Source organism: Felis catus, chromosome B4, assembly GCF_018350175.1.
Source record: "Felis catus isolate Fca126 chromosome B4, F.catus_Fca126_mat1.0, whole genome shotgun sequence".
Lineage (NCBI taxonomy): Eukaryota > Metazoa > Chordata > Mammalia > Carnivora > Felidae > Felis > Felis catus.
The window spans coordinates 30,240,125-30,252,248 of NC_058374.1; the positions used below are offsets into that span (position 1 = coordinate 30,240,125).

Here is a 12,124-nt window from a genome sequence, read left to right on the forward strand (position 1 = left end):
TGTGCCAGGCATCATTTTAAATGGAGGTAAACTAAAATAAATCAGATTAGTTTCCATTGTACACAGTGCAACCCCACCCCTATCTCTAGGAAAAAAATCAAAGCATATTTAAATCAAGAGAACAGGGTTATATTCAGAAATGAAGTCCTCTGTATTCAGTAAAACATCATCTTTGTGCTTACTCTGGAATCACGGACAATGGTGGCTACAGAATCATCTCTATAATATAACATTTTAGATATACAACACACAACTGTTAGATTAGAAATCCACATTTAAGTGTGCATAACAGCAGGGAAATTAGACAATTTTTAAATCTACCTTAAAATTATAAAGTTGATAATTTGATTTTTTAAATGTACCTACATGATAGTCTTATGCAGTAAAATAATTACAGTGCCTGCTCATTACCCAAAATATGTTAATGACATAACTTACTGACTGGCAAATCCTGGTCTCATGTCAGAAAAGTGTTTTATGAGCCGTAATTTGTTTTTTCATTTCTTGATGCTCATTCATTAATGTCTATTATTTATTTCCACTTTAATTTTTGTGAGAAAACATCTCAGACTAATCTGTAGCTATTAATTTGCCTGGATTTCACTAATGAATAATAAAATTTTAACCAAACTCATGCTTCTCGAGTTATCCAAAAGACTTTTATTTTGGCTGAGGAAGTAACATTCAACTAGAAATTAATTTAATGATATAAACATTAAGTTTCACTGTTAATTATTGATCATTTCCTTCAAAGTACAATTAAATGTATAGTAAAGGTGTAAATTTCACCTTTCAATAGAATACATAGAAATTCATCTCATTTGAGAAGTAACCGTATGGAACTGCCAATGTTTGTTTCTGATGAAGAAAAGAAAGAAAGAAAGAAAGAAAGAAAGAAAGAAAGAAAGAAAGAAAGAAGAAAAGAAAAGAAAAAGAAAAGAAAGAAAGAAAGAAAGAAAGAAAGAAAGAAAGAAAGAAAGAAAGAAAGAAAGAAAGAAAGAAAAAGAAAGGAGGAGGAGGAGGAGGAGGAGGAGGGAAGGAGGGAAGGAAGGTAGGTAGAAAGGCAGGAAGGCATGAAGGCACGAAGGAAGGCAGGCCCTAGCAAGTCAGTTTCTTTCTAAAAATACTGTGGTAATGTCCATCAACAGAAGAATGGATAAAGAAGATGTGGTATATATATACAATGCAGTATTACTTGGCAATCAAAAAGAATAAAATGTGGCTGTGTGCAACTACGTGGATGGAACTAGAAGGTATTATGCTAAGTGAAATTAGAGAAAGACAAATATATGACTTCACTCATGTGGAATTTAAGATACAAAACAGATGAACATAAGGGAAGGGAGGCAAAAATAATATAAAAACAAGGAGGGGGACAAAACATAAGAGACTCTTAAATACAGAGAACAAATTGAGGGTTGCTGGAGAGGCTGTGGGTGGGAGGATATGCTAAATGGGTAAGGGGCAGTAAGGAAGATGCTTGATGGTATGAGCACTCAGTGTTATAGGGGATGAATCACTGGAATCTACTCCTGAAGTTATTATTGTACTATACGCTAATTAACTTGGATGTAAATTAAAAAATTAATTAAATAAATAAACTACTCTGGTAAGGATTAGGTGAGGTGAGAAAATGAAAGATGCATCAAGTCTCAGACTAATTCAAAACCATAACAGCCTGCCCATATATGAGTGTAACTGTAATCTTCTGCCATCAAATTTAATTTTGCCATTGCCAAAGTCTTAACCTGCTCAGAAATAAAAGGAAAATCTGACAAGTAATGGTTTCTATTATTGGGCCTTCCTACCTCTTAAAAATATTAAACATTCCTATATTTTAAGTACACTCCCACTAAATGAGGAAAACAGTAGTGTTGGTTTCTAGGTCATGAAGCGGTAACTCTGTTACAATGTTTGTCCAATGCGGTAATACTACTCTAAGTTACTACAAATGTCAAAAAGCCTTAATTCTCTATAGAGAATGAGCTACCTCTTCTTAACCACTAACAGTCCCCTGAAGACATGTGATTGCTTCCAGCATACTGCAGTGGGTAAGAAAACAGACTCTGGAGTCGAAACTGCCTGAGTCTACATCTGAGCTCTTCCACTCCCTAGTCAAGTTACCTACTCCTTCTGTGCCTCAGTTTTCTAATATGTGAAATAAAAATAAAAGTTGTGGGGAAAGGAAAGAGGAATTCTAGATCACCAGCCAGGAAAATGTGTTCTTATCTTAACCTTTTCAATCAGCTTTAGGGACTTACATGATTATATTAAAATATGCTAAAAGCATTTCATGAAAATTCAGATATAAGGTAGAATCCCGTCCACTAGTAAAAGACAATAAATTTGTCATTCAGGTAAAATAAACATTCAACAAATAGCTTATCCTAGCTTAGTGAAGAGTGATCGGCAAGCCTCATTACAGCTCTGAAATTTTCAACGAAGTTTTTATTGAAAACTGTAAATAGGACTTTCTCTTTAAAGTCTGTTATCTTTTTTTAAAAGTTCAATGTTAGATTTGAATATCAGAATCATTCAATAACCAGAAAAAAAAATAAATGTAAAAGATATTCTAGGTTTTTTTTATTTTTTAAATTTATTTGAGAGAGAGAGAGAGAGAGAGAGAGAGAGTGAAAGAGAGCACAAGTGGGGGAGGGACTCTGCACTGTTAATGGGGAAGCCCACTGTGGGGCTCAAACACACCAACCATGAGATCATGACCCGAGCTGAAATCAAGAATCGGACGCTTAACTAAATGAGCTACCCAGGCACCTAAGTCTTCTGTTTTTAATGGAATTTCAACTTAAATCAAGAACTAAAGAATCTCAAAATAGTTCTAGAAGCGGTAACAATGATACTGGAGTTGTATAATATATAAATGTTTCACCAGGTTACATTTATTTTTCTATTTTGCAATTTAGATTTCACTTTTCCCTATTTCACCCTAAAATCTGCATACAGTAATTTGTATATAAAGATAATACCATTTAAAACACAGGACTGTAGTGAAAATTAAAACTGACAGGCTGATATCATATACTGTAGTTCATCAGCCAAAACACCCAGACCCACACCACAGATATTATTAATAACACCCTATTAAAGATATGAAAAACTAGGGGCGCCTGGCTGGCTCAGTCAGTTAAGTTTCCGACTTCGGCTCAGGTCATGATCTTGTGGTTTGTGAGTTTGACCTCCACGTCAGGCTCTGTACTGACAGCTCAGAGCCTGGAGTCTGCTTCAAAATTCTGTGTCTCCCTCTCTCTCTCTGTCCCTCCCCTGCTTGAGCTCTCTCTCTGTCTCTCAAAAATGAGTAAATGTTAAAAAAATTAATTAAAAATATGAACAACTAAAAGGTCTAAACAGGGAAGTGAGTCAGTGCTGTTGAAGAGCTGGGATCTGACCCTAGGTCTGTCTGACCACAAAGCACATCCTCTTTTTTACTACAAACCAGCTGCTGCTTCTTTACCATAAAGCCTGTTTTAAAGCCCTTCTAAACACTCTAAATTAACACACGCATACACACACAAAAGCCATGGTATGGCCATATAAATAAAGCCAGACTTAAAAAAAACAGCAGTTGTGATAAAGGACACACAGTGCAGGTAAAAGGGATAAAAGTTCACATGCAAACACAGAAAATGAAAGAAAATACGAACGGCAACTTAGAGACCAGCTTTACGTCCATAGTTTGGATTCTTGAAATTATTAATAGGACTCTTGTAAATCGGATTTTCTTGCTAAAGTAAAAGAAATAGTTTCTAATGATTTCTTCAGGAAAAAACTGACATGTATAGTGTTTAAACACTGTAAGAGAATTTTTACTATTTTTGCACTTCTGAATATCATGTTTTTAAAAAAAAACCCAAGCCAACTGTACTAAAATGCAAACGACTAAATTCATTTACAATTTAAAAATAGCGAAGACTGCCTTGTTGCATCAAAAGATAATACATGAAGGCCAACATTTGGCTAGTCTACCCTTGGACTTTGTATTTCAAAGCACATTAAATGCTATTACATTTCACTTTCAGCTTTTAAAAATTTTTACAAAGCAAATTTTATTGAGTTATAATTTGCAGAGAATTAAAAATACCCTTTTTAAGTAGAGAGTTGTATAAACATGCCCACAATCAAGATCATCCCAAGAAGATCCCTCAATGCTCTCCTCCCCCGACTCCAGCGACTGGAAACCACAATTTCTGCCCCTATAGTTTTGCCTTTTCCAGAATGTCATATAAATGGTGTCATACAATATGTAGCCTTTTGAGTATGGCTCCTTTTGACTTAAGGTTCTTTGTTGAATAAAACAAAAAAACAAAAAAACAAAAAAAGAGAGAGAGAGAGATGTTTTCCACTGAGTATCTTGCTATACGGACAATATTTAGAATTGTATTTTACATTAGAAGAAAAGGCAGAAGAGCAGATTCAAGATCAAAATTAAGGAAATAAAAACACCGACCACAGTATCCAACGGATACTTTCTCATGTTTTATTTTAATGGGACATATTTAAGATGTCTTCTGTTTTTTGCTAAATGCATGTTCTCTGGATAGTGAACTTTTGGGGAAATAAAATATTTAAAGAGGACTTTAATAACTTTAGAGTTAACAGATGAGTCTTAGAACTGTTACATTTACTCTGTGAACCATCTTGCTTTTTACATGTTTTTCAACTTACCGTGTCCCATTTGGCATTCATCTTTTCCTTTTCAAATTTGGCAAATTCCCTTCTGTCATGAATTATCATTAAAAGCTTCCAAATAAGCAGTAATGCAAGGCCAATAAGAACAATTCCAGCAACCACGCCAGCTACAATTGGAATGATGTCTGGACCAGTGGGGCACTCTGTGAAGTTAAAGTTGAAAGGAAAGAATGAGCACACAAGGGATTGATATAAGCAAAGTAGGGCCCAAACTACAAAGTCCTGGTTAGTCTCTTAGCAAAACATATAGGAATAAAAACCCAAGATAAGTAAATGCATACTATCCAAAAGTATAAAAAAGAGACTGGAACTAACAAGACAGAATATATAACCAATAAACAAAAATCATATGTATTTCTATATATTACACAAGTTTATTTTTACATATTGGAAACTGAAATTTAGAAAATAGTACCTTCTACAATAGCATCAAAAATCATTAAATACTTATGCATAAATCTAACAAAATATGTGCAAGATTCACATGCTAAAAACTACTAAACACTGATGAAAGAAACCAATGAAAACCTGAAAAAATGGAGAGGTATTCCATGTTCATGGGTTGGAAGGCTCAATATTATTAAGATGTCAATTTTCCTCCAATTTGATCTATTTAAATTCAATGCATTACCAATCAAAATGCTGGCAAGATTTCTGTAGATATCAGCAAGTTAATTCAAAATGTATAAGGAAGGCAGAGGACTAGGCAAGTGTTTCAAAAACACTTTGGAAAAGATCAAAGTTGGACATTTTACATTATCAGATTTCAAGACTAGCTGTAAAGTGACAGTAATTGAGACAGTGTGGTATATTGGCTATAAAGGACAGATGCACAGAGTAATGGAACAGAATAAAAAGAAATAATTTTAGAAAGTATTGGAATTAGAAATAACATAAGATCACCTGATTTTCAGCAAAGGTAGAGAAAGGTCAGTCTTTTCCACAAATGGTGCTAGAACTCCAGGACATCCATATGCAAAAAACTGAACCTTATTCCACATTCTAAGAATAACTCAAAATGGGCTATGAACCTAAGTGGAAAACCAGAAACTAAAAAACCTCTGGAATACAGGAGAAAGAGCTTTATGAAGCTGAGTTAGGCAAGAAATTCTAGATATAATAAAAGTAAAAGCAATATCCATAAAAGAAAAACCTGGTAAATTCTAGTTCATCAAAATTAAAGCTTCGATACTCTTTAAGAAAACACTGTTAAGGAGCGCCTGGGTGGCTCAGTCAGTTAAGCGTCCAACTCTTGATTTCAGCTCAGGTCATGCTCTCACGAATTTGAGCCCTGCATTGGGCTGCGTGCTCTCTCTCTCTCTCCCTCTCTGCCCCTTTCCCATTTGCATTCTCTCTTGCAAAATACCTAAATACACTTAAAAGATGTATACTTTAAAAAACACTTAAAAAAGTGAAAAGATGTTGGTTAAGCATCCAACTCAGCTCAGGTCATGATCTTGCGGGTTCATGAGTTCAAGCCCCACATAGGGCTCTATGCTGACAGCTCAGAGCCTAGAGCCTGCTTCAGATTCTGTGTCTCCCTCTCTCTCTGCCCCTCCCATGCCCATGCTCTGTCTCAAAACTAAACACTAAAAATAATAATAATTTTAAAAAAGGGGAAAAGACAAGGAAGCATAAACCAGGAAACAATATTTGCCAAACATGTTATCTGAAACAATAGAGACTTCAAAAAAACATTTTGGCTATTTCTTTAAAGTTAAATACATGCTTACCAGATGCCCCCTAAATCCATTCCTACTATATATCCAAAAGAAATGAAAACTTACATTCCCACAAAAATCTGTACACAAGGGGCGCCTGGGTGGCGCAGTCGGTTAAGCGTCCGACTTCAGCCAGGTCACGATCTCGCGGTCCGTGAGTTCGAGCCCCGCGTCAGGCTCTGGGCTGATGGCTCAGAGCCTGGAGCCTGTTTCCGATTCTGTGTCTCCCTCTCTCTCTGCCCCTCCCCTGTTCATGCTCTGTCTCTCTCTGTCCCAAAAATAAATAAACGTTGAAAAAAAAAATTAAAAAAAAAAAAATCTGTACACAAATGTAGAAAATTTCAAAGAATATATAAAAAGGCGCCTAGAAAAACCAAATTAAAAAATGTTTCACCTTCTGAGAAGCTGAGCAAATTCATGCCTTATAATATCCTTTAACAAGTTATTTTTCCTAATGTCCAAGCCTAAATCAAGCTCAAACTTAAATATTATCAATAATGATATAACTCTTAGTATCTGTTTAAATAATTGTCAGGCAGAATGCCAAGTGTTTTGTGTATATTCACACATTTAATTTTCAAACTCTCCACTCATAAAACTCAAAACTTGTTTTCTCTTTTCCTTATTTCTTATACAGTCAACTAAATACTATTTTAAGCTTTGAGACTAAAAATGCCCTAACTTGAATGCTGGAGGCTGTTTCTGGGTGTCCGGGAAACTGCCAAGAGGCCTAAGTAGTAGTAAAAACAAGACATAAAAGAAAATGTAAAGAATTTTGAAATGATCAGATTTTTACCTGGAGTCTCTACAACATGAACAATGGCCTCATTGTTCCCATTCACTGAATACGTGAAATAAAACCAGCAATCATCAACATCTTTCTCCTTACAATGGGACAGGGGATCGACCTGGCCTGGCTGTGGTAATTTGTCTCGATTTTCAACCTTGGTAATGTTGAAATGTGAACATTCCTGTGCGCATGTGTCTTTCTTTTCTCCTTTATTGAAGGCTCTGCACTGAACACATTCTCTGTTAAAACACAAATTATATTAAAAATTTATTTAAAAATTAAATATTTGCTTAAAGATTATTTTGTGTGAATAAATGGAGAGGCATGACACTTCTAGAAGGGAAAACTAAATGTAAAGATGCAGTTTCCCAAGTGAAATTATAGATTTAGTACAGTTCAAACTAAAATCCAAAAAGAAAAAGAAAACAGAGTAGTAAAATAAAACTAGCCCTATCAAACATTATAAATATAAAACACAAAATCAAAAGAATTTAAACAACGTGTTGTTGGTACAATAGTTCTTCAGAAGGCAAAAACCTTCACTTTGCTTAGTTTAGTGAAAAGATAATAATTAAACAGCTATAACACTAATTTAACAAAGGTTACTATGTGGATTCAATTATACAGAAAATTCAGACCAAAATAATGGTACCAACTAATTTCATATGACACACGTTAAGTATCATATGACAAACACTCCCTAATGAGAAAGCATTTCTAAGATTTAGAGTGGGCTACAGTGTCAGATATTTACACTGTAACTTATTATCAGTACTGTTCTGGTTGTAGAGAGAAAACCTAGTTAGGCCAACAGACAGTATCAACTACTTCAAGCAACTAGGAAATACTTACTTATGCTCAGCACAGACACCAAGGCAGGTCTGACACATCTCACAAGTTGGCCCTTGAAACTTCGGATCTGTACACTTACAGGCGCCACACTCACAGATGCCCCTGCCATTGCAGATCTGTCCATTTGTGGCCATGCATGAAGTGGTATCCAAAGAACAGTCACAGGCGCTGCCGGTGTAGTTGGGATTGCATTCACATACACGACACTTGCAAACGCCATTTCCTGTGATTAAAAATATCGTTTGTCATAACAATGGTCAAAATATAAAATTGCAGCACTGACTTAATAGTAAAAATCAGCAGTAATGTGGAAGAAAATGTAGCTAAGGATGGACAGACCCCTCAATGCTGTCCTTTTCTACTTATTCATCAAGCAAACTCTTAGACGTTTCTTACTGCATTAGATAGGATCACATTTTATGACCATTCTTAGACCCTTTCTCACCTCCACAAATTAAGCCATTGGATCTATCACAGTTGAAATTATCACATTCGCAGAATTTGCCAGAGTAAATTTCATTTGTATTATCCCTCTTCCTACAAACACACTGTCCACAGACACACTCTCCATTGTTACTACAGATTTCTGAACTGTTTTCTTTCCTGCAGTAAGCATCCATATCTTCACTGTTAACTTCATCTGTGCTACATTCACAATGTCTACCAACACGTCCCTCGTTGCACCTAAAGAAAGAATCCAAAATTTCAATCACGTAAAATAACAAGTCATACTGTGAGAAAGAATGGGAGAAGAAATAAGACTATGAACAGTATCTTCAAAATACAATTCTATTACATGGGAGTGTTCATGCCACATGTCACAGACGTGTACAAAAGTGTACCTATATGTGCATACACACATGGGTGCACCAGTCAAGTTCATATGGAATATATGCAAAGGCATGGGAAAAAACCTGTCTTCAGAAAAATAACCATTTTGATCAAGATGAAAATATAATCTAGCATTGAAAAGGTAAACAAAACATTTGGAAACACAGGATCAACTTACTTTAAAAGAGTGTAACAGTGGTATTCAAATGATATGCTATTACATTTGGTAGTATAGGTGAAGTAACTCTAAATTTAAAGCAATGGCCCAATTGTTAATCTAAAAAAGTACAATAAGGGGTGCCAGTCTGGCTCAGTCCAAAGAACATGCCAATTCTGGATCTCGGGGTCAAGTTCAAGTCCCATGTTGGGTGTAGAGATTACTTAAATAAATATTTTTTAAAAAGTACCAGAAACACACCCCAAAAAGATCATGGAAGGTGAAGAAAAACATATTGAACATACCATTTAAAAATATCATTTAAAAATAAAACAAATTTACATGACTCAATCAGGATATGTGCAACATAAAAAATTAAAATATAACATTTTAATTATTACTTAGACAACTAATAACTGATGGTGAAATACAGTATTTTTCACAATTGAAAACTCTTCAAAGTCAAGTCATTTGGGGCTGACATTTAGATCAAAATACTCTCTCCTTCCTCCTATCCTTTAAGGAGAAAGCTGCATTCAGAGAATACTCAATTTTAATTTTTAGATAAGAGGTAAATATCATAGTCTAAAAAAAAATTAAAATAATTTGATTAAAGTTTTGTTAGTAATAGATCTATGTTCAGAAAATAGTGTTCTTTGCAAATACATCTTTTAAAAAATTATTCTAACAATGCAGAGGTACATGCACAAGGTGAACACCCTTTACTGCTTCCTAGTTCCATTTCCTAGATAAAACCACCATTGTTAAGTTTGATATATTTTCCTAAAACATTTTTCTTTTTTTTTTTTTTAATTTTTTTTTTCAACGTTTACTTTTATTTTTGGGACAGAGAGAGACAGAGCATGAACGGGGGAGGGGCAGAGAGAGAGGGAGACACAGAATTGGAAACAGGCTCCAGGCTCTGAGCCATCAGCCCAGAGCCTGACGCGGGGCTCGAACTCACGGACCATGAGATCGTGACCTGGCTGAAGTCGGACGCTTAACCGACTGCGCCACCCAGGCGCCCCCTAAAACATTTTTCTGTAAACATATTTTATCTGAGCTTATTTAGCTCTAGAAAATACAGGCTGCTATGCTATTATATGAGGGAAAAACCCAAAGGCTACCTTAACAATTTGTGAAATATATGTCTTAGATGGCTATAAAACCTTTTATTTCAAAGAGCAGTCTTCTTAAGGAAAAAAAGGGGGGGGGGCAGCGAAGAACTTTCTAGAAATATCACACAGGATTGTCAAACTGATAATGTGATGAGCAACAGTGGTTGGAACAAAGAATTTATTTCCTCCAAATAGAGATTTTTCTCCTGGAGGTCTCAAAGCAGCCTGTCTATAACTTTCTATACCTAGATCTTTCTCTGTCACTCTCCAACAACCTCAGCTCACCTGCAAGCTCCACACTCGAACGTTCCATTTCCTTCATGACACTTTGGACTGCTAGGGATGCCTTCATTTTGGCACTCACATTCACAGATGAACTGAAGAATAATTTCTACTTCTTCAGTAAAGCCCAGAGGCTTAATTTTAATGATTTCAGAATTCTTATTTGGACATTTATTTGAAGTTATGCTAATTTCAAATTGAACCTTGAAGGAAAAAAAAAAACAATTAAATTAACAACTAACTAAGCAATCTGAATCTGCTAAAAAGTATTCAAAAAAGCTACTAATTTCTTTTACTGTTTCTCAAATTATAAACCGTTTCTCAAATCTATAACTAGATTATAAACAAGCAATTTTTTCTTTCCTTCAGAAAATGCTTATACAACATACCTCATCTCCAATGGAAATATTGGAACATTTTCTTCCATTTTCCCCTGTTCCATTCACCCCATTCTTGCAGTAAGATTTGTAATTTATTGTTACTCCTTCTGGCAATTTGCTGTTTTCCAAAATGACTTCTGAGGAAAGGGACTAAAAGAAAGACTAATCACACACAGGAAAGGCAAACAAAATGCTACTATAAAGTACAATGACTACGTAAAACCAATGGGCAAAATGAACTATTAAGAAAATAGTATCATTTAAATAAAAGACTTGGAGCCAAATTCTGAGTGACTAGAAAACACAGACTCCAAAGAAACAGGCTCTAATTAAAATCTTTCAAAATAATGTACATGATTAAAAAGTAAGAGTACTGGGGCATCCAGGTAGCTCAGTCGGTTAAGCATCCAACCCCTGATTTCGGCTTGGGTCATGATCTCACGGTTCATGAGTTCAAGCCCTGCATCAGGCTTTGCACTGACAATGTGGAGCCTGCTTGGGATTCTCTCTCTCTCCTCCTCCCCTGCTTGCACACACTCTCTCTCTCTCTCTCAAAATAAATAAACTAAAAAAATATAATAAGATTATTTGTGCTTTAATTATTGATGATCATACAGTGCAGAAAAGGCCTAATATAAATTACGAAAAGTCCTAAGACCTCAGAACAAACATTTTCTGTCCCCATTTGGCAATATAGCTCTTCTCTGGCCCTACCACTTCCAGCCAACTAGGGACTAAGGTGAACAACTGACTATACACAGTCTGGGAACACATATGCTTAAGAGCCATTATAGACCAGGCCAAAAAAACCAAACAAACAAAAAACAAACAAAAAAAAAAACATCACCAAACTCAAAACCCCAAGTACGAAGAATTCAAGCCAATGTTTTTGGTTTTTTTAGAATATCAGAATGCTCAGGACAAAGAGAAAACTCAGCGGTAAGCTGTCTCTTGTTCACATGCCTACATGCATGTGGCTAAGGAAAATATTAAAATATTCTGTTGGGTGGAGAACTATGGGGAAGACATGAACCAAAAGGAATCTTGAAAATCTCTGTAATACAAAAACCTGTCTCTTTGCGTAGGGTCTTTCCAAAACATTTTAGGAAACCTTAACATGAGGTAAAAAGTATCTTAAATTCAACCTGTCAAAAGGTTGAGGGTGGACACACATTGATTACCATAATGTTAGAAATGTCTCCTGACTACTTAAAATGATTATTCATCAATGCTTAAGCATCAGAATTAGCTGTAGACAATTCAATTTCCTTTCATGTGTGGGAATAAAA

At 35.3% G+C, this 12,124-nt stretch overlaps 1 protein-coding gene across 4 annotated transcripts in view; it reads right to left on the reverse strand.

The window, feature by feature from the left end:
- Positions 1-12,124, reverse strand: part of ITGB1 (integrin subunit beta 1) — a 46,897-nt gene that overhangs the window by 3,750 nt on the left and 31,023 nt on the right. For 2 of the 4 annotated variants that reach the window (XM_023256250.2, XM_023256251.2), the window contains exons 10-16: positions 10,845-10,985; positions 10,459-10,658; positions 8,513-8,751; positions 8,068-8,290; positions 7,222-7,454; positions 4,681-4,847; positions 3,660-3,740 (exon numbers count right to left, since the gene is read on the reverse strand). In XM_023256250.2, coding sequence (XP_023112018.1) covers positions 3,666-3,740; positions 4,681-4,847; positions 7,222-7,454; positions 8,068-8,290; positions 8,513-8,751; positions 10,459-10,658; positions 10,845-10,985 — 1,278 coding nt within the window. In that variant the 3' untranslated portion in view covers positions 3,660-3,665. 4 annotated transcript variants of the gene reach the window in all.